This window comes from Coturnix japonica, chromosome 4 (genome assembly GCF_054131305.1).
Source record: "Coturnix japonica strain WE chromosome 4, WE-NBRP24, whole genome shotgun sequence".
In the NCBI taxonomy this organism is placed as follows: Eukaryota; Metazoa; Chordata; class Aves; order Galliformes; family Phasianidae; genus Coturnix; species Coturnix japonica.
The window spans coordinates 30,552,459-30,579,216 of record NC_140666.1 but is presented as its reverse complement, the minus strand read 5'-3'; the positions used below and the strand labels follow the sequence as shown (position 1 = coordinate 30,579,216).

Genomic DNA, 26,758 nt, shown 5'->3' with positions numbered 1-26,758 from the left:
TCTCTGCTCCATTCCATTTAGGTCCACTCCTAAAACATGAGTATACTCCCACCCCTATTCTACTCAACCTCCAAATTTAGTTTTAGTTTTCACAGATCAGTGTTTTCAATCAGTCTGTGACAAATACATCAGTAATTTATTTCCTCACTGTCAAGCTTTCTTGGCTGTTGAGGATCTGCACAAGAATGGTAAGGGCCAGAGATTATATGTAGGATTTATAAAAGTAAATGCTGAAATACGAAGTAAAAGCAGCATTTTGGAATACCGCCTCTAGTGTTTTCATCCCACTTTTTTTGGAAGTCTGTATTTTCAAATTATTTCTTTTCAGTTTTTTAAATCTTAAAAAAAATAAAAAAATAATAATAAAAAAGAACAAACACCCTCAAAAACCACCACAAACTAAATACATTTAACATGGACCAAGTTAGAACAGTGAAAGAGCTTTCAGAAGACATACAGTGTCATCTTATTTTGTCATTCGTCCAAGTCTCATTCAATTCCTATGTAAATACAAGTCAAAAGCTATGTATATTCTTTCTGCAGATGAGAGTACATTCCTCATTTTTGAAGAGTACTTTTCAATAATATACTTTAAGTTTTTCACATTTTCTTCAAGTATGGCATCAATTTAAACTATACTTTTTAAAAAATTTATTTATTTATTTATTTATTTATTTATTTTTTAACTAACAGTAGTTGATATTTTTTTGTGGAGCATTAGAAAGGAAGTTTAGGTCTATATTCTTGTAGAGAGATAGAGACAAAAGAATTAAGAAAATGTGAACTGAGGGATTCTTTCTGAGATTCTTTTTAAACTTTCAGTAATATTAGGAGAAATACATCAAGACAGAGACATCGATGTTCAGAAAAAGAAAACTATTAATATACAGACTATATGTAATATAGATGAAGAAAGGCGCATATCATGTAGTCAAAACTGTTTTATAGTGACAAACAATAAATGAAGCATACAAATAACCTGGATTTATAGCTCCTCCTTCGGGATTCTAAAAAAAAACCCCCCAAAACAAAAACAAAAACAAAAAACCCAACCCAAAACAAACAAACAAACAAACAAACAAAAAACAACACCAAACAAATGAAGAAACATTGCCCTCCTGACAGTTCCACACATTCACAGTTTGGGGTCTTTAAATTCGATTTTGTAGCATCAATGAATTTCTGAGCCTAAGCTATGCTTGAATAAGCAAACTGTTTTGTAAAACTTCCCCAAATTATCCTGTTACCATAATCTGGACTTGGAATTGTTAGTTCACTTGTTAGTTAGGAAAGAGCCCACTTCTTGAACTGCTCAGTTGAAATACTGTCCTCTATATTTTTAGACAATAGACCAAGACAAAAAAAAAAAAAGCACCCCAGTGACACAGAATATTTGGTTGTTATCAATCAAAATTAATTATTCCAACTTGTACAATAAAGGTATGCATTTCAATTAATTCATATACTTGAAATTTTAGCATTTCAAATACCTGGGAGTATTTGAAAAGTTGGACCTGAAGCACCTGGATAGGTGGTTCTAAACATTAAGGTGTATATTTAAGATTTTAAATAAATAATAAGTTATAAATGGAGAAGTAACAGTTCTGAAGATGACTATTAAAAAGCTTGAAGAAATAAATGAGAAACTCAAGAAACATACTTTTTCAAGTTAAGAGTGCTTAGTATTGTCAAATATCTTGTTAAACCTTCTATTAATGCACATACACACACTACTCAAACTTTATTAGAAATAAGTAAGAATCGTTAAAGTCTCCTGCAGAACTAACATAATTGTGTGTCCCACTAAAGCATGAATACTTCATTATAACTGCAAAATTTACATGGAGTAGTTTATGAAACAAAACTAAATGCTACCTATAACATGCGTTTTCCCTACCTGAAATCAGAAACAGCATGAAAAACAGATTGTTTTTGTTTTCCTACTGAACATTTCATAGGAAAACTGCGGATATTTAAATCTTTCCAATTCATCTGATTACATTCTAAATAGTTTTTGAAAGGCATTACAGATCAGGAATTTAGTCTAATGAAATGTCTCAGTTCAGCACTACAGAAAGCTAGATTTTTTTTCATTACTGAAACACGAAAGAAATATCAATCAATATTGCCTCACTGGTGCTTGCTTGACTGTTTCTGTGTATGATATAAACACCAAATTTAGAGAGAGGTTTCTGAAGGTAGCACAGACGGCAAGTACTATTCACACATTCTGCAACACCTCAGCGGTTTTAAATAGACTTTTCTATTCCACGGCAACATCGGCTCTTTAGCAGACATTCAGGGTGCTCCATAAGATTGTTTCAGTTGTGGAATGAGGGAAAATGGCTTGTGTGTGTGATTGTGTGTTTGTAAATTCCTAGTATTTTTATATTGCAATTTAATTATAATCTAGAATCTAAAACAACACGAAGTTTGTTTCTGTGTTCTCTGAACTTTTATAGGAAAGAACACCCTCCTTTCTTCAAGAATTAAAGTTAGGACTTAATCTGACCCAAACTACACTCAAGTATTTACCCTGCCCCTGCACGCTTAGCATGGCATCTTGACCACTGGGTGAATCTTTCCCTTTGCCGAGGGCTCATAGGAACGTGTTGAATAACGAGCTCTGCGCTGCCCCCTCGTCCTGCTCCGTCCTTAAAAGCGATGCAGGCCGTAAGAAGCCTGGCCGTGCTGTGACAGCGACCTCTTCAGCCGAGCGAGCGTGATTGCAAGGTCAAGGTGCGGAATTTTATTGACAGCACCGTGAATCCTCAGGGCAGCTTTATTCAGTTGCAGTATTTCATTATTTAAGAACCACAACGAAATTAAGACTAAATGAAAATGTATTTTTAGTGCCAAGTTTGAAAAGCAATTCTTCCTTTTTGGTAGTAAATACACCATTTTTACAGATTTTTAAAATAATTGTTAATTATTGAACTATTAATATTTATTGAACATAATAACATTAAATTATAAGTGAACTGTTGAGAAGCTTTGAAACAAACCGAGAAACTGGAATGAGCTGTATTTGTTTCAAGTCAGCAGTGATGATATCTGTGAGCTATGAAGAAAAATTATTGTTTTCAAAAAGGGAAACAAGCCAGGGAAACTTTCACATATTGATACTGATGAGATTACTTTAAAATATTTTTGATTTAAAAACCATGTACTGCTATCTGAATATATGTCAGCAGTATGTGCTTACAGCTCAGGGAGCTGCATCGAAAGCAGCATGAACAGCAAGAGAGGGAGAGGGTTCTCCCCCTCTACTTCACTGTAAGTTCTGGTGCCCCCAGCAAAAGGACATGGACCTGGTGGAACAGGTCTAGAGGAGGTTAAGAAGATGATCAGGGGGCTGAACTACCTCTCCTGTGGAGACAGGCTGAGAGCTGACCTTGCTTAGTCTGGAGAAGTCTCAGGGAAGACCTCAGTGTATATTTCCAGTACTTAAAGGGTACCTACAGGGAAGATGGGGAGAGACTCTTTATCAGGGTCTGATAGGACAAGGGATGACGGCTTTAAACTTAGGAAAGGTAAATCTAGATTAGATATAAATAGGGCATTCTTCACTGAAAGGGTGCTGAGGCACTGGAACAGGTTGCCCAGAGAATGTGTGTAATGCCCCATGCCTGGAAGTATTCAAGGCCAGGTTGGATGGGACCCTGGGAAGCCTGATTTGTGAACATAGCAGGGGAGTGCTGAATCTGCATCATCTTTGATGTCTGTTCCAACCCAAACCATTCTTTGATTCAGTGAACTTGGTAGTGTTTTTATTCTTCTCAAACATTAGTTCTTCCCTTCTCATTTAATGATTCTGCAAGAACCCTTCAGAAAAGAAGGGTTCCCATTAAAAAACAAAGAATATCCTTTTTTTCCCTAGATTTCTTGTCACTATCTTGATATTTGGTCTTTGAAACAAATGTAAAAATACTGGAAAATACTTACGTAAGTAAGTGCCAGAGCTTACACACAACTACCTACTTTAGTTCTGCTCTGTAGTCATACCACAGAAAACTCACAGATAACATAAAGACAATGAGATACTGAAACACTGCAACAGTGTTGTTGCTTTTACAAAACTCCAGCTATACTGTTGCTGTCAAACTGGCATAAACTCTGCTGTCTGTATTTCATAAAAGAAATCAACAGCTCTTAATAATTTCTCAACAGAATGGCTTTTGTATCGATTACAGGAAATAGAGCACAAGATTTGAATGGCACCAGAACTTTTTTTGCTGTCTTATTAAAATAAATGCCTGTTGACACAATGCTCTGTATAGTGGATTTGCTTTGCAGCTTTGTAACTTGTAAAGATCTTCCATGCTTATTTGTAGCCCATTCTAAGATCATTTTCACCTCGCAAAATACATTTCATAACTCCCTAAGGCTGATGTATCTACCAAAGCATAACAGAACCATGGCGCTAACATCCAAGTGAACAGAAACAGTGTTTTTCTAGTAAAAAAGCACTGTCTCAACTCATGGGACTTAAGCAGTCTAATTAATGATTTGATAACTAATATCTAAAACTCACTCTCACTTTCATACTGAGAAATGTTATAAGCTTGCTGTTCAAGTTATGGAAGTGTGGATGTTTTTCAAATTCAAATACTGGAAAAGAACTAAGCTCTTTTTATGCAAATATATATCAAGGTGAAATATCAGCTGCACATAAAAGCAATTCAGTTGTTTTCCTTCTCTTAGCTTTACTTGTGGGTAAGTGTTGGCCAAGGAACTTTTTCTCTGTGCCTTCTGTTAGCACTGAGAAGTGAGGATGTGTGGGACTTGCCTCATCTATTATATAACCAGCTTATAACAAAGTGTTCAGACTTATTTGCCTTCTTTCTACTGGCAGTGTTAGCAAACAGTGAAGTAAGTAATTCTTATGTTTCTGTCCAGTGACTGCAGACAGAATCTAGGATTAATTGGTTGGGTTAAATACCAAGTGCATACACAGGTAAATTAGGGTGAAAATGTATTATTTTTCTCCTTAGAGGTCGTACCTCTGTCCATTGCTATAACTCTACTTTACAACTCAAAAATATTAGTAAGAGTACATTATCTAATCCAGCAATAAAATGATAACTGTTAATTCCCTCTGCAAACCTGCACCAAAGGTACAGATCTTAAAAAGCAGATTTCAAAGGAGAAGTTCAGTTATGGTATGCATGAAGATACTGTTCAGTGATGGACATGAACACCTAAGCTTGCAAAGCTGCAGGGCTGATGCATCTGACTGTATTATCAGGCAACCTGGGGTAACTTAGTACAAAAGGTTATTAATTTCAAAGTGCTGAAAGACAACTCAGCAAATGGTATGTAGGAATTTAAAGCAGAACAAGTATTACAGGAAGATGACTTCTAGGTTCCTTTAAGGTAATGCTGAGAACTTTTGAATAATTGTATTCAGATATAACTAAAGAACCTTACAAAAAGTTCTGAATGAGGAACTACAAATTCTCTCCCATCCTAACAGGATTTTTTTTTTAAACAACTTTCCCTTTCTATCAAAGGGACTATCAAATTCTCATAGGATTTTAAACCAAAATAGGTCATGACAGACTATTAAACTAGACATATAATCTACCTGAGTTAAACAATCATAACTAGCATTAAGTCTCAGAGCTGTAAAGTGACAAACACATACTGCACAGTGCTGGTTTTAAAGTTAATTTCTGTCAGCTTTAGAAGGAAAGCAAGACAATGGGAAGTATTATGAGTTACTTAAGCCCTCTCTGCTACTGCGAAGATAGTTTTTTTGAACTGTTATAAACACAAGTTAACAAAGAATGTAAAAATAATAATAAAAGGAGTGTAGTAATTATTTTTTAGTTTTGTTATCACACAGAACCGTGTGCACATAAACTTCACTACAAAGTATCAAAAGTACTTTTGAAATGGGGACCATCTTAACATCTGCTGGAAAAGCCTCACAAAAAATGATAGTTGGCCTGAAATGTTCATTTTTTTCTCATATTAAAGACTCCAGATTTTATTGGTATGAAGCTTAGAACCATTCTAATTACTTGATAATAGAAATGTATCTCCAAGACTGACGCATGCACTTCAGGGGAAAAATTGTGAATTCTTTTGCTTACATTAAGGAATTAAGTTACAAAGAATGCTGTTAGAGTCACTTTGGTTTCTAACTTTGCCATGTGACTCTTGAATCAAGTGGAACCTTATTTCCCAAGCGATGAAACACTCCAGAGATCTAAAGAGGCCTGAATCTATTATTTCAGATGCTTATAAACTGAATGCTGTTCTTATGTTACTAATTACTTCCAAGTAAGTCCACTGATACTTTTTCTCAGGTATCTTTTGCATTTAGAAGATGATATCCAGAGACTTTGCTAAAGGCATATACTTACCTGACATCAGGGACTGGATTGCCAGCAACTCTGCACTCCAGTAGCACTTTGTTTCCTTCAGCAACTTCCTGACTCCGGAGCTTTTGAGTGAACTGAGGCGGTGAAGACTGATCGTCTTCTGTGTTGATGAAAGGGCGGCAAAGAACCATTTCACTCTGTGTGATGCTCTCCTTTTCAGAACAGGGCTCTCCATTGAGATCAACCCCAGATAATTTTGGCCCAGGCTCAGTCTCTTGATGTGGATTGTTGAAGTCTCTATTCCTTGAGGTACTTAGAGTTGATTGTTTCTTTTTTGGTGACAGGTATCCACTGTCTGGAGAAGAGTCCCCATCAGGACTTCGGCCCCTTGTCTTTGCTGCTTCTCTAAATATAGATGACAGTTCCTCAATGAACGTGGCAGCTTTGTCACACAGCTTGTTCCTGAAAGGAACTTCTCCCTGGGATGCTGATTCAGACTTTGTGGTGGGCACACCTGAAGCACGTTTTTCTGAATGTTTCAGATTTCTAATAAAGCTGGGACTAGCAGCTAGCAAGGGTGAGGTGCTTTCTTGCTTCCTGGAGACTGTGACAAAACTACCTGCCATTTTAGGTGAGGTGAATTGCTCTTTTTGATTCACTGGAGGAATGTGACTTGCCGAAGATGAAGTCAGACTGCTTGCTTGAGACCTTTGTAAAGCACTTTGCTCATGCAGTTTGGTATCCTGAAAAGAAGCATGCTCTAAAGCACTAGAAATGGAAGTATTGAAATGAGTGAACTCCTGAGCTGTTTTCTGATCCTCCTTCATGGAACTGGCAATTGATTCCCGAGCTATGTCAAGGCTCTTACAAATCTCCTCCTGGGTAAGGAAGGCAGAAAGTTCATTAGAAAATTCTCCATTCTGTATGCCAGATAGGGAATCATAGAAAAAGTCATGGCATGGTGAAGCTTCTGATGTATCTTTAGGATATCCCTTATTGATGCCCCTCTCTGCATAGTAGGTCTCCTTCTGCGCTAAGGAAAGAGGCAATGACTGGCCACAACTTCTGTCTTGCATGCTGGAAGACACAAACACAGTTATTTAACAAAACAAAAAAGCGGCACAACAGAAATTGTCAATAAAAAGAAGGCTGCTGTATTCTGAAGCCCATAAACGAGACACAAAATTGGGAAAAGAGTGGAAACCCAGTTGTTGTGCGTAATACTTGAAGTAAACCTTGATTTGGATTTCAAAATTCCAAACTAGGCAGAGCTACAAATTTTCTAGATAAAAATAAGAGCTCTTAGGAGTTGTTTTTTTTCCTCATTCATCTTTCTTCAGGACTCTATACGCATCCTTCCTCGGTACATTAGCACAAGCTCAGTTCTGCTGGATCAGTATTAGCAATTTATTCTCTCACAGCAATTCTATTATACTTATTCTGTGTTTAGTTATGATAATTTCCATTTTATTATTTTCTCCCTCACGGGGCATTGCTATCCATCAGATTCTGAGAGAAAACACTATTCTAGTTGAAACCACTATAGGAATGTACACATATACAAGTGCTCAGGATGTTTGGATCAGAATTTACAAGTTACCAATTTTTATTAATATTGGCAATGTTTTTAATACTATTGTTCTTCTTGTATTGTTGTTTTTAAATGTGCTAGTTTTTAGTAAAATATACTTCCCCTTTCCTAAACACTTAAGTGGGATATTGAACTACCACATGCTAGGAGCACAACACAGAGGAAACGTTTCACAACCCATATATTGGGTCATATTGGTCACCAGGGTGTGGATGATCTGATCTTAAAAGTAACCACTTCTATTGCAATTTACTTAATTCAGTCAAACATCAACATTTTTAATTATCCCTGACAGTTGTCTTCTGATGATGATTTAGGTGAGATTAATTCTACACAAGATTTTCATAAAAACATTTTTTCCTTCTAAATGCTCTAAAGCATTTCTTCAGCAAAATATAGGTGGCTTGGCACTCATGAAATGCACTCAGATATATTTTACATCAGCTTGTGCAAGCTCCAATAACCTTTAGTCACTTCCCTGGGGCTTACCCGGCATGTATTCGTTAACTGACTGATAGATTATTGGAATTCTTGGCCTGGCATATGCATCTCTTGATATCTCTACTTGTCTTGCCAACAGATTACAAGTCAATGCATAAAAGAGAAGTACAAGCAAACCAAAGTGTTTTAGGATTTGAAATGTGTTATTATAGAATATGTTGACAGGCGGCGTCTTTGATGGCGTCTTCTTTGATGGTATTACATCTTTCTTCCTTTTTATCTGCGTTCACAGGGCAAGAAATTTAGCAACTATGCCAATCCATTGTTAACATAATCTAAAAAAGGATATACAGTACACTTGATTACCATACAGCAGCTTGAAAGAATTAATCTCAGAAGCCAAGAACACAGTTGGTCTAGAGGCTCAGCTGTTCTGGCATTACCTTAATGGATGCCTGCAAACAAAGGGTTAAATCTGGAAACCTTAGTTAGATTTTAAAACACTGCATTGAGACAAACAAATAAACCAGTTTTCTTTTTGGATGATTTGTTATTGTGAATATCTCTGCTTAAATGGTATCTTTATTTAAATCTAATTCGCACTGCTTCCTGGCATGCTTCCAACTCAAAGTGATACATTATGGATTCAGACAAACTTCTCAGACTTCCAGACCCAATTTACTCTGTTGTTTCCATGGGTTACAGGCCAATGGAAAATTTCACTCGTTACTACCAACTCTGACACAATGGTTGAAATGAATATGTTATATTTCCTAACACTCAGCTTTATGCAGTATTTTCATTCATTAGAAAAACCTACTGGCTATCACTAGAAACTATCACTACTGGAACATCACTAGATGTTCAAATTCATGTAAATCAATCTATAGCTGAGTAGTTAGATAAACCTGATGAATTTAAACATGCTAATTATTGGCAATTTCCAGTGCTAATTAGTGGTTTCTGTGAGGAAATTCTGGTGCCAAAAATAGATCTAAATGTATTGCTTCAGATAAGTGAATGAATGCTTCCAGTACAAACACTTTTTTGTCATTCAAATTATAATATATAAACCTTCTATTCTTTTAGAGTGACTTGTAATTGCAGCAGACTGGAGGTGATATCATGAACCCTATCAAGTTGCATATAAGATGATGATTAGAAATGCCTAATGCTATTTCTATCTTCTCCAAGTTACACTACAGAATATTTATAACTGTTTTCATCATCATTACTCATTAGGTAATGTGTGAAGCCATATACTATATCATTTAAAGACATAAACAAACATAAAATACAATGCTGCATGCAGATCAGACTGCTTAACTCTACCTGCAGAATTATTAAATATGAATTATTTAAGTATACCTATCTGCTCTATGTTTTAAAATTGCTCACAAGTAAAGCAACATTTTAATATCATGCCATTTAAACAGTTTTTTCACAAAATAATGTAGATGCTGTAAGAAGCAATATGGTAAATAGCCAACTCAAAGCATACTAGATTATAACCATCTCAGAAAACATTTGAAGGATTTATCAAATTAAGATATTCAAGAGACAAATAACAAAATAGAGGAAAACAGAAAAGCAAAGGTCTCAGTTCAAGACAAATACAAGCATCCTGAATTTAGGAATACTGTGTGATGAAAAATAATTACCTAAAAAAAAATCCAACCCAAAGCCAATCTGTTCAACAGAGTAATATTAAAACAGAAATGTATAAAATAAGATTTTAAAAAAAAAATAAATGGAAAATACTTATTAAACTTCTGGACACCCCACACATTTACTCCCTGAATTACAATAAATTAGACTTGGCATAAAATATAAAACAGACCTTATAACAGACAGGACAATATGTGGAGTCTCAAGTATAATTAGTAGCAGGTAACGTTGTTTTTCCCCTTCTTTGTCTGAGCAGGCTCCAGCTATTCTCCAAAGACTGCTTGGTCCCCAGTAAGCATTGAGAAGACTGGCTTGTGTGTTACATCTGTCCTATGTGGCTATGTAATTCTTAACCCACTCATCTATATTTGGTAGCTGAACTCATGTTTCAGCAGACTGCCACTATCTGGAATTCCAGCAGAAGTAACGTTATGCCTGGAAGTAGCACAAAGTTCTGTGCACTTACTACTCAGAAATTCAGATAACTTAATCATTTAAATGAATATTTTGATGAACACAGTAAAGGCTGCTTTAAACAATTATTCTGAAATCTAGGATGTGACTTTTTGCTCAATATTAGAGTGTCTGCCTCTATAGGAAACAGAAAACAGTGTGCAAAAACTAACTGTGGAAAAATATTTTTTTATATACATAATTTTGTCTTAATGATTTTTTATAAGAAAAATAATTTTTAAAACAATATTGAAGAATTTGCTTTTTCTATAAAAAGTATTTTAAAACTAATACTTTCTTGTACACCTTTAAAGCTTCCATGAAATGAAAAAGAAGTAGCTTTTGTTGGTGGAATCGGTGGCATCTTTTTGTATGAATAGATAATGATTAATCAGTAATCACAATTACACTACTAATAAATTTACCTACTAAATTTCCACTTCCTACATGAGCTAATCCTATCATGAGAAAATAAGAACCTCCCTCTGTCTGAACTGGCACACAGAATCCATTGTATAATTTAAGACCCCACAACTCTGACCCAGGCAATAGCCCAGAAACAAGCAACGTGCATTGCTCGTTTCTTAGCCTTGTAAAGTGTAATGAGTAATCACAGACAACTTTTCTTTATTGTCTTTGCCAAAGTGCTTTCACCTCCTCAAGGGCTCCTTTGAGCCATGGCATAGGGAAGAAACATTTTCTGCCCTGAATTACGCTTGTGCCTTTTCAGGTACATCATTTCCTCTTCTGCTCAGTAAAATAAAGAAGTAAACATGAAGACTGTTGTTTTAACATGTGGACTTTATCACATAATTTCAAAAAATAATTGGGGTAGGATTGTTTCTGCCTGATTGCAGCCCATCAGGACAAGTCATTTGGAGCAAAAATACCAAAAATATTTTGTACCTCTCTGTCCCTTATGCCAAAGTCCCTTTTGCTGATAGAAATTATTTCAGTGGGCTGGAACACGTTTTTAGCTAAATATTGTGCTGTAGAGAATAGATCCATTGTTGTGACAGAAGGGCACAACCTTCCTGTTGGTCACAGACCATATTTACATGCTACCAATATGTTGTATTTCCTTTGCATCATCATATTGGCAATTACTTTATTTAACAGATCCACTGTTGGATTAGGAATACTTTATTCACAGCATATAAGGACCCTGTTCTTATGCAGTGGGATTCTTACCATGTTATCATAGAATTAACGGAAAAAGATTTTAATACAGGTCATTTCACAGTATCTTCTGTGTGCAAAGTAAGAAAAGAATCACCATTCTAAAAAAAATCGAAGGGAAAATAAAAACAAAACCAACAACAGAAAAAGGAGCTGGTCATCTAGCAGTTAATCATTGTAAGCCTATTTTTTAAGCAGTCATTCTGCAGAGTGGAATCCAGGCTCTGTGTCTGGCAGCTATCCTCTCCACTTAATGCTCGAGAGTTAGGCACCTTGGCATGGGAGTCAAAAATAGCCAGCATATAAACAGCAACAAACTGCCTTGGGCTATCTTCAGCATTTTCTACAGGGAAGGGGTAGACGAAATCCTGGTTCTTGGAATTATATGTTTAAATTCCCATTTCTGGGAAGAAATTAAATATATCCTCCTGGAGACACTTGCCAAAATAATTTTTAAAGTCACAGAGTCTAAGTGAATACAATGGCACTAGTGTTGTGCGCCAGTCAGGTTTGTCTATTACTTTTTGTACACTCAGATACTAACACTTGCCCAGGAAGCAGAAGATCTGTGTTCATTTTATTTCTAGTGCCTGCAAATGTTAATGAGATACTAGCCATAACTTGCAAACTGATTAGGATAAGGCTCTATACATTGTAATGTATATATACATTAAGCCACGAATGCATTTTCCCAATACCATTTTACTAAGATTTTGAAAATGCTTGTAACCTTTGACCTAAATTTTTTGAAGACAACTTTTGCTCAAGACCTCCTGATTTTATTGCAAATGTTATGTGTACTCCCTTACAAAAGTGATAGAGGGTGGTAGCATACAACCAGCAAATGCCAGAGGGAGCATTGGGAAATAACACATTTTGAAAGATAAACATGTGCCACAATAAGTAATGATGTAATATTTGCATGTAAAAAGTAAATATTAACAATAACAAGCAAATAGAATAAAGGATGTTATCCATCAGATACTCACTCCATTCCTATTGCAGTTCTGTGGCACAGTCAAAGGATGAAAAGGGCTTGATAAAGCCAGTATTTTTCACTAATGATTTAGTGGAGAATATCTAGACAAGTCTCCTCAAGCTTAATTAATAATAGCTTCTAACCCTAGTCAGACAAAGTCATACAAATCTATAAAATTATCCTGGGTATACAAGTCTTCCATTCCACCTGATATTGTTAGACTGCAAAAGATATTCATTTTTAATTGGGCTAATATTTGTGTGCTTATTTGGATGAGCAAAAAACCCCAAAATTCCAAGATTATTTTGTGTCTTACAGTAAATAACAACATGATAAAATAGCATCAACTAGGTGTTCTTCTTACCGAGACCTTTGAAGACACAGAGTACTCCACTAGTTACCACACTATCATCCAGGGATTTTCAGTCACTCACTATTTTTTTTTTTCCTTTTATTTCTGGCCTCCTTGCCCATCAGCTCATCTTCCATGACTTGAGGATGGTCAACTCCTGCACCTTTAAAATAACTTTCTTAAAGTATTCCCAGCCTTCCTGAGCTCCCATGCCCTCCAAAACTACCTCCCAAGGGACCCTCTCAACCACAGTCTGAAAGAGGCCAAAGTCTGCCCTCTGGAAGTCCAAGGTAGCAGTTCTGCTGACTCCCCTCTGTGGTTCAACAAGGATTGAGAATTCTAGCACCCTGTGATCACTATACCCCAGGTGGCCTCCAACCTCTGTATCTCTCACAAGACCTTCTCTGTCAACAAACAGCTGGTTCAGGATTTTGCTTCCCCTTGCTGTCTCCTTCACCAGCTGTGTCAGGAAGTTATCTCACACACACTCTAGGACCTTCCAGGACTGTTCCCTAACTGCTGTATTATAAATCCAGCAGATGTCTGGGAAATTGAAGTCCCCCTCAAGAACAAGGGGGAGAGACCTTCAGACCTCACCCAACTGTCTATAAAGTGTCTTGTCCATCTCTTCATCCTGGTTGGGTGGCCTGTAGCAGACTCCCATGATAAGTCTTATTGACCTTCACTTTTATTCTGACCCATAAGCTCTCCACCCTATAATCACCAATATTGATTTCCATATATTCACATTCTTTCTTAACATGGAGGGCTGCACCGCCGCCTTTCCTGCCTTGCCTATCTCTTTCGAAAAGTCAGCTTTCCATCACAGCACTCCAGCTGTGCAAGTCATTCCACCGTGTTTCCATGATGGCAACTATACCATAACTTTTGGACTGCACAACAGCCTCCAGCTCCTCCTGTTTCTTACCCATGCTGTGTGCATTTGTGTAAAAGCACCTGAGCTGGGCCACCTTTTGAGTGGGAGTAGCCTTCCCTCTTGATCATACTCGGGTGTTTCTGTAGCCTCAAACCTCACACCAACCCTTCTTCCTACAGAAAGGTGAGTTGTTCTCTTTCACCAAGACACGAGACTGTGGGATCTCACTTAGCACATCCCTCTCCCTACAAGCACTGGCACTTTACATACAGGCTTCATTCTAGTGACCTCAGTTACACCCCCACACCCTTTGTACCTAGTTTAAAGCTCTATCAATGAACCTTCCCAACTCCCATTGTAAGATCTCTTTCAACTGGTGGGATAAGCTATACCTATTGCTCACCAGCAGGCCTGTAAATTGAGCAGAAGTCAAAAAACCCAAACCCCTGCTAGTCACACCAGGCTCAAAGCCACGCATTAAACCATTGGCCCATCATATTTAGCTACTCATCATTTCCTATAACTGGAGGGATAGAGGAGAACACAACTTGTGCTCCCAAACCGTTGACCTATCCCCCCAAGGCTCTGAAGTCCTTAGGGAAGTTCTACCTATATCATCACTGGCTACCTGAAATAACAATAGGGGATAGTAATCTGAGGACCATAATACAGCAGAAAGTTTCTTCCTTACATCTTGAACCCAGGCCACCGGGAGGCAACAGACCTCCCTGTGCAGAGGGTTCTACATATTGATCTTTCTGCCCCCTTCAGCAGAAAGGCACCAATGATAATGACACATCATTTTTTTCTTTTCTGAGGAGGTTTTGATGCTAAGAGTGGTCTGGCTAGACTTTGGTGTCACCTCCAAGTGGGGAGAACCACCATCCCCACCACTAACCAGTTGTCCCTGCAGAGCACTGTACCTGTTCTGCAAGGGCAGATGGGGAGGCAGGGGAACCTCTGGGTGGGAAGATTTAGTTTTGCCAATTCCCCACATTCCCCAGTTCCTCAGTGTTATTAGAGGAAGGAGAGGACAGGTGGTTCACTGTAGCAGGAACACTGTCTGCCTGACCTTGACCTGGCTTCCAGGCTATAAGCAGCCTTGGGGAGGGTGCCAAATAGCTGTTGCCCAGAGAGCACACAGGGCAAGCAAACAGTGTTGCTGCCTACTGAGAACAGACAGGGGGAGTCAGTGCATGAGCATGGCCTGCACTGCCCATATTGCAGCAGCAGCGTGAGGTGGGTTGAGCAGCAGGGCATGTTAATTGCTGCCCCTCTTTGCTCAGGAGACCTGCTCTCCTACTGGCATTTTGTGAGGCCATAGGTTTAAACATGGTCTCCATCAAACAGTAACTAAGACAGAGGACCTGCCCAGAAACATGGCTGTTCCAGTATTTAACTACAGGGAGTGCCTGAGCCTGCAGCTGCTGAGGGAGGGTGGCAGGGATTCCACCTGTGTGAGGTGTGAGCAGGTGGATGAGCTGCTCAGCATGGAGGTGGGGCTCAAAAAGCAGGTGGATAGAGTGAGGATCATCAGGGAATTTGGGTGGAAGGTTGACTGGTGGAGTGGCTTGCTGCCGTGTTGGAGGGAAGGGTGCCAGGGAGACACCCCCAGAAAAGTGGTGGACCCCCTGCCTTGTCACAGTCAGACAGACATGGCAGATAAGGAGAGTCCCAGCTCAGCTTCGTGGGCACACCTCCTGCCTGTCTACCTTGCTTCTCCAGCTCCCACTGGGAAAATTGATGCTGAAAATTGAAGAGGAGGTGAATGAGAGGTGAGAGAAAATCTGCCTAAGAGAGGACCTAGGTTGAGGTGGTTGTACCCATGCCTTGAGAGTGCCTATGTCAGGAGAAACGGAAAGGTAATTGTGGTGGGCAAATTCTTTCCCAGGGGAACAGAAAGCTCCATATGCAGACTCAACCCTCAGGGAGGTATGCTGCCTCCCTGGGGCCCAGGTTGCGATTCTGTGATTAACTCCCAGTGTACTGCATGATGTTATGATGTGGAATGCTGATAATAAACCACAAAACCATGACAAGATTTAGGAAATACGTAGAAATAAGAGTATAAATAAACTCGTCATACAATTTATATTAAAAGAAATCTTAAAAAAAAAAAACCAACAACAAAACAGAACACAAAACAAACATAAAAACACACCACCACCAAGAAGTCTATGCAAGAGGAATTAAGAAACAAATGAGAAAGGAAGCATCTTTGAAAGCCCCATCTTTGGAAGTGTTCAAGACCAGGCTGGATGGGATCTTGGGCAACCTGATCTAGAGGTTGGCAAACACTGCTAGTGGCAGGGGAGTTGGAACTAAGTGATCTTTAAGATCCCCTCCAACCTAAGCCATTCCATGAAAGCATCAGTAGATGAGGGTGACAAACCTTCATAGGGTTAGAGAAAACAAGGACAATTTCTGGGGTGTAGTATATGGTATTATAATGGGAAATGGAAAATCTAGCATGTAAAGATTTCAGATTATATGGTAAACAAAACATATAAGCTGCATTTTTTATGTTATAGCTCATGGTCCTACATAATTTTGTAAGGAAGAAGGCTGAAGTAAGTTATTGCAAAAACAGGCTAGTAGAAAATCTGTTATAAATGTAATTTTCTAACTTAAACAGATGAATACTTTATATATTGTTTGAAAAAAGCAAAACAAGCTGTAAATGCTAGGTAGTTACTTAAGCAGAACTCATCTGTTTATTCTTAAAATTAAGGATTTTCTTCTGAAAGATTCTGTGTTCAATTAGCTTTAATTCTGTTTGACTTCATTTTATTTAACTTAGCTAGTTTGACTGTTCTTTCTCTATGCTGATTTTTGACCCGCTTTCTTTAAATGTTGGTCATATTCACCTGGTTTTTCCATTTCTTTTATTTTCTAAATTAATTGTACATTAACACCTTCTGTACCATATCTGATCTGTTATCTACCCCTCTATGTCATTTATATTCTTGAACTCCTGCTTATATACATGTGCTTCAGTCACATTCATGCCAGCTGTTACCTCCCTGAAAAATATTTTAAAGAAATTAGATATATTTTTTAAATAAAATATTTTTCCACTTAATGCTATAAAGTTCTCAAGGCAGCACATCAAGAAAAATGAATGTTTTATAGAATCACCTGGCATCTTTTTCTGTGTTACGTACTAAGATTTTGTTTATGCAGCTCAGACTTTCTCTTCATTAGAAAAATGATCCCCATTGGATTAATTTTAGCTGCATGCCTATAGTGCATATTTTACATGTTTATATTCACAGCCAGTCCTGTGCTCAAATTCCTTCTTAGCATGTGAAATGTGTTTGATCTGTGCAAGCACAGACACTGCTGAGGATAATCATGAGGATTAGCTTTGAAACAGGAACTGGCCTCTTTCAACAGACTGTGAAATGCTGGTCTCTAGGAAAATAAATATTTACTTTTTGTCTTTTATCACGATACAACTTTATGTTAGTTTACCTTTTTGACAGCTCACAGGACTATTTGACTATACCAAATGTATTCCTATGGTCTGTAAGAAAGCTCAGCCTGCCACCTAAGAACATGTCTGATGCAAGAGAAGGGAGACAGCTGTATATCACTGCCAGAAGACATAGTGCTAAACAAAGACAAATGTGCAAGTATGTGACATGCATACTTTTGGCAAGTGGAATGAATGCCGAAGGAGGAACACTGAACAGCTGATTACTTCCGTTGTGAAGCTCCATAGGACTAACTTTATTTTTAAAAAAAATTACGCTACAGCTGGCTATTTAGAATGGACTGCTGAGAGATTTGTCAATCAGTAGCTTCTGTTAGGGAGACACTTAGCTTGGGAGTATTTTTGGAAAGAGTTTCCATGGAGCTGGAGAGACTTAAGGTCCTTTGCTTTTTTCTGATTGGCCAACAGACAGGTGCTGAAAAAGGTGGTGGCAGAAATATTCCAGACGTGGTGAACAGCACATACAAAAGTAATGGCAACTTACTTTTTGTATTCTGATAGGCTGTATAATATGCAATTATAACAGAATTTTTCCTTTCTTTCTATTTGATGTAAAGTGAAAAAGATTCAAGCAAAGCACAAAGCAGCATCAGTTGAAAATGCAACAACCCATGTTTACAATTTGTGTGAGGTCTGTTGTTCCATAGCAAACTTCTGCTGGCTTGAAACAGGGAAGCATAGAGTGGTTTAAGTTGGAAGGGACTTCAAAGGTCATGTAGTTTCACCCCCTGCTGTAGGGGTTGAGGGAAAGTAAGACCTTTTCAGTGGCAATGAACACTTGTGTGGTGGTACTATAAATCTTTGTATTTTCTCAGTTTGGAGTCATTTCAGGGAGTCTGGGGCCCCAGACTGGACCCACAAATCCCATCAAAAGCAAGAGCTTGTATTTTTACCGGGTATGGATCTTGTATGTACGGTAAATACACCTCTGTTTAGGCATGATGGCTTCTGTGCCAATAACCAAATATTATCAGGTATGGTTTAATATTGTGGTATTTATGGACTGGGAAAGAGGAGGTCCAAGATTTTTTATTAATACAAGCTGTTCAAATTTTCTCAATTTAAATGCTAAATTTGGATATGGGAGAAGGAATTAGGAAAGAGTATGAGTATCGTAGCAGTGGAATATCTTAGCAAAACTGAAAGGGAGATCTGAAGTGGGAGAATTGTTTTCTCTGCATACAATTTCAGTATTTTCTTGAAAAATCACACTTAATAGTGATCGATACTGTAATAATTCTTCAAGTTTCAAAGAATTATTCTGAGCATTTGTGAACTAATACCATGGGCTAATATCATTGGTATCCAACCAACCTTTTGGCTTGCCTTGGCTGAAATGAATGTAGATGAATTGTCTTAGGCTGCATATGAAATATAGGTTGCTGTTTATGTATGTAATAATAAAACTAGTGGGATATTTGACCTTGTTTTTGTGTAACTAATGCATAAGTTTGATTTGATGGAATTGGTTGCCTTTCTTAGTGTTTGTTAGAGATTTAAAATGAAATTTTATTCTCTCTGTACTTCATCTTTGGAAGTGTTTATTCACATGTATATGTGTATCAGCAAAAACTGATGAGATGAAGAAGGCATGATTGTGAAGCAAAGTATATTCTTCTCTGGAAAGATAGATCTTCTAGAAGTCTAATAAATAGACAAGATAAAATTTTTCTTTGAGTTGAATATCTGATTGCAACTCTGCATTCCATAAAACATTTCATGGGTAATGTACTCACGTCAACTGAAAATGAAGTCGCAAATATACCAAATAATTGATCATTTTTCCAGCAATCTTGACACATACTCTCAAATTCCTATATCATAATGGAAAGCAGTGCTATAACTGTGTTTAGCCAATGTATCAAAGCACATTAAATTATTTGCCATAGATTGAGCTTGCTGTAATTTAAGTTTCATTTCAAATGCTGTTATGATTTGAAACAGGACACAGGTGAGTTCATTTTCACCTTAAAGGTGTGTGTATAAGTTATTTAACTGAGCAGTCAAATCTGCAGAAAAATGGTAAATCTTTGGGCCATTTTTCATCTTCATGTTCTGATGCAAATTTTCTTTTTGATTCCACAGATGACTTGATTTTATTTGCAAATCATAAATCTTTTTAACATTTTTATACCATTTTACTTAGCCATCTACTTCAGAAAAGTAAACGGTGTCCCAGTAATCAGCATCCAGATACTCCTGGAACTGGTGATGATTCAGTCCACTGGACTCCATGAAATTCACAACTTCGTCCTACATTATTCAATTTTAAAACTTCTGTGCATGTATTTTATTGATATAAAATGCAATTATATTTTGTCAAATGTGAATTGCTGGTGGTAATTGCCTTGTCTTCTATTAATTTCATAAGTCATATAAGTATAAGGCTTTACAGAAAAGGTTGTTAAGCACAGGAATAGGCTCCCCAGGGGGGTAGTTGAGTCACCATCCCTGGACGTATTTAAAAACCTTTTGGATGTGGTGCTCAGGGACATGATTTAGCAGAAAGTTGTTAGAGTTAGGGTAGTGTGATTAGGTTGTGGTTGGACTTGATAATCTTTAAGGTCTTTTCCAACCGGAGTGACTCTATGATTCTATGATTTTTTGTTATCTTAGTTTGTTTGATCTCAGTATGTTCTGTGAATGTATTTCTACCACCTTAATATTTTTATAATATTGGTAGTTTTTACTCTTTACAGAAGAAACTTTTTGGTCAGAATTTGCATATGGTCACAAACCCTGGGTGATAAATGTATAAAAGAAAACAAAACAAGTTTATATTGTGATTGTACTTGAAAAGATGAGGGACTGTATCTATGGTCTTTTTCTAAAAACTCTGTTCAAACACTGCTGTGCAAACTGTGCCTCTTAGAAGCAGTTGATGAACATATTTAATCTCCTACTGGTAAGGCAAAAATTGAACAAATGAGAAAGTCTCATAGGCCTCAGCATGCCATTTACATAGCGTTCATGGTCTGCCACCCAATGGTTGTTAGACAAATCGATAAAAAATGTGCTTCTTAATGGTGTAAACTCATGTCCTCTTAACAGTGGATTCTGCCTAAATTGTGAGGAGCTTACATTTGAAGACTTTGCCGTGTTTGTATCACCATTTTACATTTGCTAGAAAAATAATACAATGCATTGTATTGTTTTTTGTTTAGATGGCTACAAGAAATAAAAAGACACTGGTAATTTTCTGAAAGCAAAAGAGAAAGTTCCAATTTGTTGACAGCTTCCAAGAGGGGAAGGAGGAAACTGAAAACTGCAAAGGCATCAAAGAAAAGGTTAGACTTGGTAAGCCTGGGTAAGGAAAATGGAAACAGTTTTAATTCAAATGTTAGTCTTTCTTTATTAAAACAAAGCTCCTTAATTATTTTTTTAAACACAGATATATAAGTTCAGGGACTTAACTTTGTATTTAGAATTGGATGGCATGTTTGTTTGCATCTCTAGTGCCTAAGGTTAATGCTGAAATAAATTGTAGTGTGAGCATTTTTTGCAAATACAGAGATTTCTGAAGGGTGCTATCAGAGGCCCTGAGTTAAGCCATTATAAAAGTTTGCTAGGGCAAAAAAACACCCAACATCCCTAGTTTTGCTTCAGTCTTCTCTTTCTTTTCTCTCTCCTGCCCCAGCCACATAGTCCTACCCTTTCTGACAGTGACTCTGATACTTATCTGGCACCAAATCAAATGCATTTATGAAGACACTGTGGAGAGAACTAAACCAAGAAATACGTAAATAGTTTTCTGACAACTTAGTGACCTGAACCAGCTCAATAAAGAGTAAAATGAGTGACAGAAACAAAACCAGAATAAAGATGAGGCTGTGTGGTTGAGAGTAAAAGATGCGTGGAAAAGAAGTGGAAGGGGAAGTGTAAAGTTATCACATAATATGAATGAGGATGACAGACTATATTAATTTCTTTCTTCATCATTTTTTATTGTTGTTTTCTTAAAGAGCTGTTATTTGAAAGCTATTATGGTAATATTCAGTAGTAAAATTGTCACATTCTTGCTTCAGTGAAGGAAGATCTAAAATTAACTAAAATCTTCATGGCTAAATTCCATGACACAGAGCTTCAGTACAATCAGAGAATTCTGTGACTGAAAAGTATGGCTGGAAGCCTGGATTCTCTCTCATTCTGGGCATTTTATTTGACATTGATTATTTTTTTAAAAAAATTTTTTTTTTTTTTCCTTGAAAAACATTACAATAAATCATTTGTTTAAATTCTTATTTTAGACTTTGGAGAAATTGATTAATTGAATTAAGTCAATGGAAGAAAACAAATCATTTACAACACTTGTGCAGATAGGAACTGGGTATCATCATGATGTTATAAACCACAAAGGAAGACAGTTGGTAGAGATGCAGTTCAGCAAAGGATTTATACAAGTCTTTCTTTTTAAAGATTTAATGCATATGGAAGCCATTAGGGTAAGTTCTCTTATAGCTTCTTTTTTCCTTACTGTTGATTGGTATGGTTTATTAGCTGCAAAAATGAGATTACTATTGATGGGGGAGGTGATATGGTAGCTTTTACTAACATGAAACCAACACACCTTAGCTTTTTAAAAATCAACCAATGCTGGAAAAATGCCATAGTCAACTCTGTCACTCAAAGCTAGAATGCTTGCTTTGTCACCCCCAAACCAAATTTATGTAAATGTTTATCCTGCCGCAGTAGCTGATAAAGACAATTGCACTATTGGGACAGTCGTACAAAGAGCAGATGTAGATTAGAATAGTTATTTATATGGTACTTCATGGTCTGCTTATTTTCCACTGTGATGTTAGTCCCTCATTTAATTAACATGCTCTCTCTGTCTCCTGTTATCTGTGTTCTGGCTAGTTCTTTGACCTTAGAGCACAGTTCCTTATAGTTCCTTACAGCAATAACATTGAATACATTAAATGTGCAAATGAAATGTACAGAATATGTTGATATAAATCCATATGTTGAATGATATGACTGCACAATTTGACAAATTGATGTTGTTTCATAATGGCTAAATATTCCATCACATATTCATCTCAACTCAATTTCCATAATCCCTTTCCCACCTGACAGACATTTGCATATAAAATTCATTTTCACACTTGATTATCCTGTGACTTTTTCCCTAAGTTAGCCAGATCAGGAATGGGGAAGGGAGAAGGAGTAAATACATGCCTCAGTCCAGCATGGAGTACAAAAAATAAACAAGAAAAGAAAAATGGCCTTGAGCTGGTTTCAACACAGATTACTTCTCAGTAATAGAGGACACCTAATGTCATGACTGAGTGTTTTAGAGAGACTGGTAATGGGATTCACACTGCTGCTGTGGTTGCACTGTGTATTGCAATCACCACATTTTGCTAAACGTAACTTAAACTTGTCCTGTCTTTTCACAATAATGTTTGGATCAAAAATTTCTCCATTCAGGTATGCACTCATTTTTCCCCCTTATGTAGTGAATTTAGAGCTAGATTCCAATGCTGTTTGAGGCAAAAAATTCTGCAGTAATTGAATATGCACATTTATTCTAAGGAAAGAACTTAGCTTAGATAGGTGGTTCGTGAAAGCCTCAAGGAAATTTTGGAAAATATATTTTGTATCCCTTGAGACAAATAACCACATTTGTACTGATAAAGAGATTTAATGTATGATATATTGCACGGGATCCTACTGTTATAAGAGTTTCCACAGGGATTCTACAAAGATGCATCTCATTCTTTATATGCACTTGCACCAGCAATAGGCATATTCTTACAAGTCAGTACTGTGGCATTTCTTAACAGCAAGAAGATTTATGCTCCCTCACATGGAGATAGATTTCTGGCATTCCTGCTTCTGTTGCTTAACCTGGTTCTGGAGTTAGGCCTACCTGCTGCCAGCTCAAGTCATTTCTCTTTCTTGAATTGCTGAGCACTCAGATGCTTTGCACTTGCCCTTCTCAAAAGGATAGTAGAGAAAACTGAATGAAAAAGACAGAGAGACTACTTACCAGTTAGCATTACAGACAAAATAGACTTGACTTTAAGAAAATGGCTTAACTTATTACCAACTAGAACAGATGTCAAACAAAAATATACGATGGAATATCCTTAATGTAATAGAAATCTTTCTCAAAGATCAGAGGTTGTCTGCACAAAATTATGCAGAGCTTTATGAGCTGACCCACAATTTTAGCTATTTCCATTTGTTTTTTCAAATTCTCCATCCTGCTTATTTTGAGCGTATTTCCTCATCTGTTATTTTATCTAATACATTTTTCCTTACAAAAGAACATACACTACTCCCAGCCTTCTTTTATCCAGGACAACTTCACTCTTTTACCACTGATTCCTTAAGTGGTACACAGGAGATGGACAGAGGTTACAGTCAGGACATAATAGAGAAAAAAAACAAAAACAACCAACATGCTGAGGAAGGGGAGCAGGAGCTTATCTTTGTCAGCTAAGTAGCACAATTATGATATTATACTGAAGCACTGTTGTTATGCTACAATATTGTAAAAGATATCTTTCGGTTAAGCTGAAGCAGTCTTTGGACTAGTGTCAAAGGAAACGTGGGGTGTAGGAAAGACCTCTATCCTGCTTACAAGGCAAGTGCTATTTTCCATCTGTCCTCCAGGTAGGCTGCTCCAAATTTCCCTGGGTCCATAAGGAGGCAAATTTTGTGTGTGTAACCCCAGGGGGTTTTCTTTTCTGTATCTTGTACAAGTATCTGATATGAAGACAGTCTAGGCTTTTTGCCTCTCACTTGGACATTCTGATAAACTCTAATTTCCTAAATGATATCTTGAACAGTGTTTAGGTACCCAAGTTCCCTCACAAATTGAGGCTTCACCATTTTAAACATGAGGCTCTGGATCCAGTGCTGTTCATGCTAAAGGAGTTGTTGGAAATGTAAAAAAATTGTGTAAAATAGATCTCTTAGTTTATTTCATATGGAATTTCTTACAGGCTGGTAGGAGTGGATTGCAGTAACTACAGGAACAGAAACAGGAATTACCATGTTATGCAATGTGTTCTGCAATATTCTTAAGTAAGGCAGTAATGGATTTTGGACCTGTATCTGAAGTGACCAGAATCTGAAAAGTGTAAACTAACTTAGTCAAATAAATACTAATGATAACTTGCAGTGCTGTATTCAGGGACCCAGCCTTTGATCGATTGAGAAGTGAAACACGAAAATGACACTGGGAACAGAAACTGAAAGCAAATAGAATAGGCGGTGACAACTCTTTAAAAGCAGCAGATGGGTGGCGGTGCAGTGAACAGTGAGTGGCAGCAGGTACAGTTCCGGCATGGGCTTTGTTGGAGGCTGTGGATGGGGTTGCACTTAGGGCTGGAGATAAGGTTACAGGGTTGAGTTTTGGGGCTAATATGGCACTGGGGCCAGGACTAGAGTTTAATTTTGAGGCAGGAAGTGAGTGCTTGAACTGACACCGAGTGTGTTAGAGTGCGGAATGGTGTGTGGCTGGAGTTGGACTTAGGACTGGGTGAAATTTTTCACTACCATGCTCAGGAGCACCATGGATGTGGTAGAAGCAGGGTCTGAGCCATCTGATCTCGTCTGCTCACACCGTGTCTCCAGACACTTCAGATGTAATAATACGCACTTTAGAAGAACATCAGCGTAGTGAAGTGTTGGAATCTTTTTCTCCTCTCCTCTCCACTCCAAATAGGACAGTCCATACATGTTTATATATATAGTTCTGCTTTCTTCAAAAAAACACTTGATTTTACATTTTCAGGCATAGTAAGGAAACTGATGAAGTAACGTTGGACAATTTCTAGGTAAGTAACTATTGCAGCTATCAAAAATATGATTATTCTGAGAACAGTGTTCTAACGCCTTTGATGTGGCCTTTTCAGTTTAAATTAGAAAATGGTGAAAAGTGTCAGGCTTATTGCTACCTTGACAAAAAGTAGGTATGCAGATGTACAAAAGAGGGCTGTGTACTGTATGTATATAAATAGCTTACATTTAATGAAAATTGGTGTTAAAGTTCAACTTTAATTTGCATTAAGCACATCACTATAATATAGCACACTGCTTATGTTATTTTACAAGTAGATACTATTAAGATGCAGAAAACAATGTGTATAATGATTTCACACATTTATATGCACATACATACATGTATGTACATGTATGTACTAATAGAAATTCTGTTCCAGATAAATGCTAACAAATAACATTTGTTATTTATTAACATGTGTTCATATTTACATGTGTATGTATACATCTATATAAACACACGTTTGTGTATATACATATATATGCATATATATGCACACGCATATATATGTATATATTTCTTTTCTAGGAATTTAAACTAATGCAAGATAGAAATGAAAGAGAAGAATTTCAGCTTAGTTTTAGTCTGAATTCATGAGATCTTAAAAAATGGAGTTATTTATAAAAATATTTATTGATCTAAAAAAAAAAAATCTCACGGGGATAATCATGAAATGCTTTCTGATTTTTCTTCAAGTGTTCTTCCAATCTGGTTATGGAGTAGATAACTTGGTGTTACAAGCCACGGAGTGTACCATATTTCCTGAATGCTCTCTCTTGATTTTTTAGAATTTTCTTTTGTGGATACTAGAATCAAGATCTGTGATGGATTCTGAAGAAGATAATCTCAAGGAGGCTGTTCATGATTATGCAAATCAGAGTGCTGATAGTGATGATAATGATGGCGAGTGTGTTGACAGTAAGAAAATAAACTTCACTGCAACTGGGGAAGACAAAGAGAATGAAAGTAGAAGTGACAGTGATGAGGAGGATGCAGCTGACAACAGTGAAGAAGCAGCTGTTGTGCAGATGCTTAAAGAAAAGGAAGACAGAGAAAAAGAAGATGAAGACCCGGATTATGGTGAAATTTATTGTAACTTGGCCACTGATGAAGTGATACAGCAAGATGAAAGCAGAGATGAAAGCAGGGATTTCAGAGTTCTCCAGAATAAACTGGATCCCCAAAACCCTGGTAAGTAGCTGCTATCATTTTAAACTTGGATCTAAATTTTCATTGCAGTGTCCTACCTGTTGGCTCTTTTGCAATTAATTGAAGGGTTATGGTTCTATCACTAACTATATCCATTTCTTTTAGAAATAAAAAAACATCTTGAAATTCTGAAGAAATTGAAGCAAAGCATTTGGCCATCTCTATCAAAAGCATTGTAAGTACTGCTGGAAGAAATAAGAGTTAAATGTAATAGAAACAGTTCATTTTGTATTTTTAGACATTACAGTGTATTATTCCATGGTGTTATTCTCATCTAGGTTTGTGAAAAACCTGGAGATCTAAGGTGTGTTTAGGAATCAATACTTTTCCCATAAACATCAAGGAGGATCCTTAATATAATAGAAATCTTTCTCAGAGATTAGAGATTG

General features: G+C 37.0%; 2 protein-coding genes across 8 annotated transcripts in view; one reads left to right on the top strand and one right to left on the bottom strand.

Moving 5' to 3' along the window:
• PALLD (palladin, cytoskeletal associated protein) overlaps positions 1 to 10,369 on the bottom strand; it is a 169,374-nt gene extending 159,005 nt beyond the window's left edge. For 3 of the 5 annotated variants that reach the window (XM_015860906.2, XM_015860907.2, XM_015860905.2), the window contains exons 1-2: positions 10,202 to 10,359; positions 6,372 to 7,406 (exon numbers count right to left, since the gene is read on the bottom strand). In XM_015860906.2, the coding sequence (XP_015716392.2) occupies positions 6,372 to 7,405 (1,034 nt within the window). In that variant the 5' untranslated portion in view covers position 7,406; positions 10,202 to 10,359. Of the gene's footprint in view, positions 1 to 6,371; positions 7,407 to 10,201 lie in introns of all 5 variants that reach the window. The other 2 variants (XM_015860904.3, XM_015860903.2) reach the window with 2 other exon arrangements.
• Positions 10,370 to 24,576: 14,207 nt separating this feature from the next.
• The window catches only part of DDX60 (DExD/H-box helicase 60), a 37,949-nt gene continuing 35,767 nt past the window's right edge, over positions 24,577 to 26,758 (top strand). Inside the window, exons 1-4 of one of the 3 annotated variants that reach the window (XM_085544830.1) lie at positions 24,577 to 24,649; positions 25,113 to 25,155; positions 25,949 to 26,351; positions 26,475 to 26,544. In XM_085544830.1, coding sequence (XP_085400956.1) covers positions 25,985 to 26,351; positions 26,475 to 26,544 — 437 coding nt within the window. In that variant the 5' untranslated portion in view covers positions 24,577 to 24,649; positions 25,113 to 25,155; positions 25,949 to 25,984. The remainder of the gene's footprint in view (positions 24,650 to 25,112; positions 25,156 to 25,948; positions 26,352 to 26,474; positions 26,545 to 26,758) is intronic. The other 2 variants (XR_014945242.1, XM_015860867.3) reach the window with 2 other exon arrangements.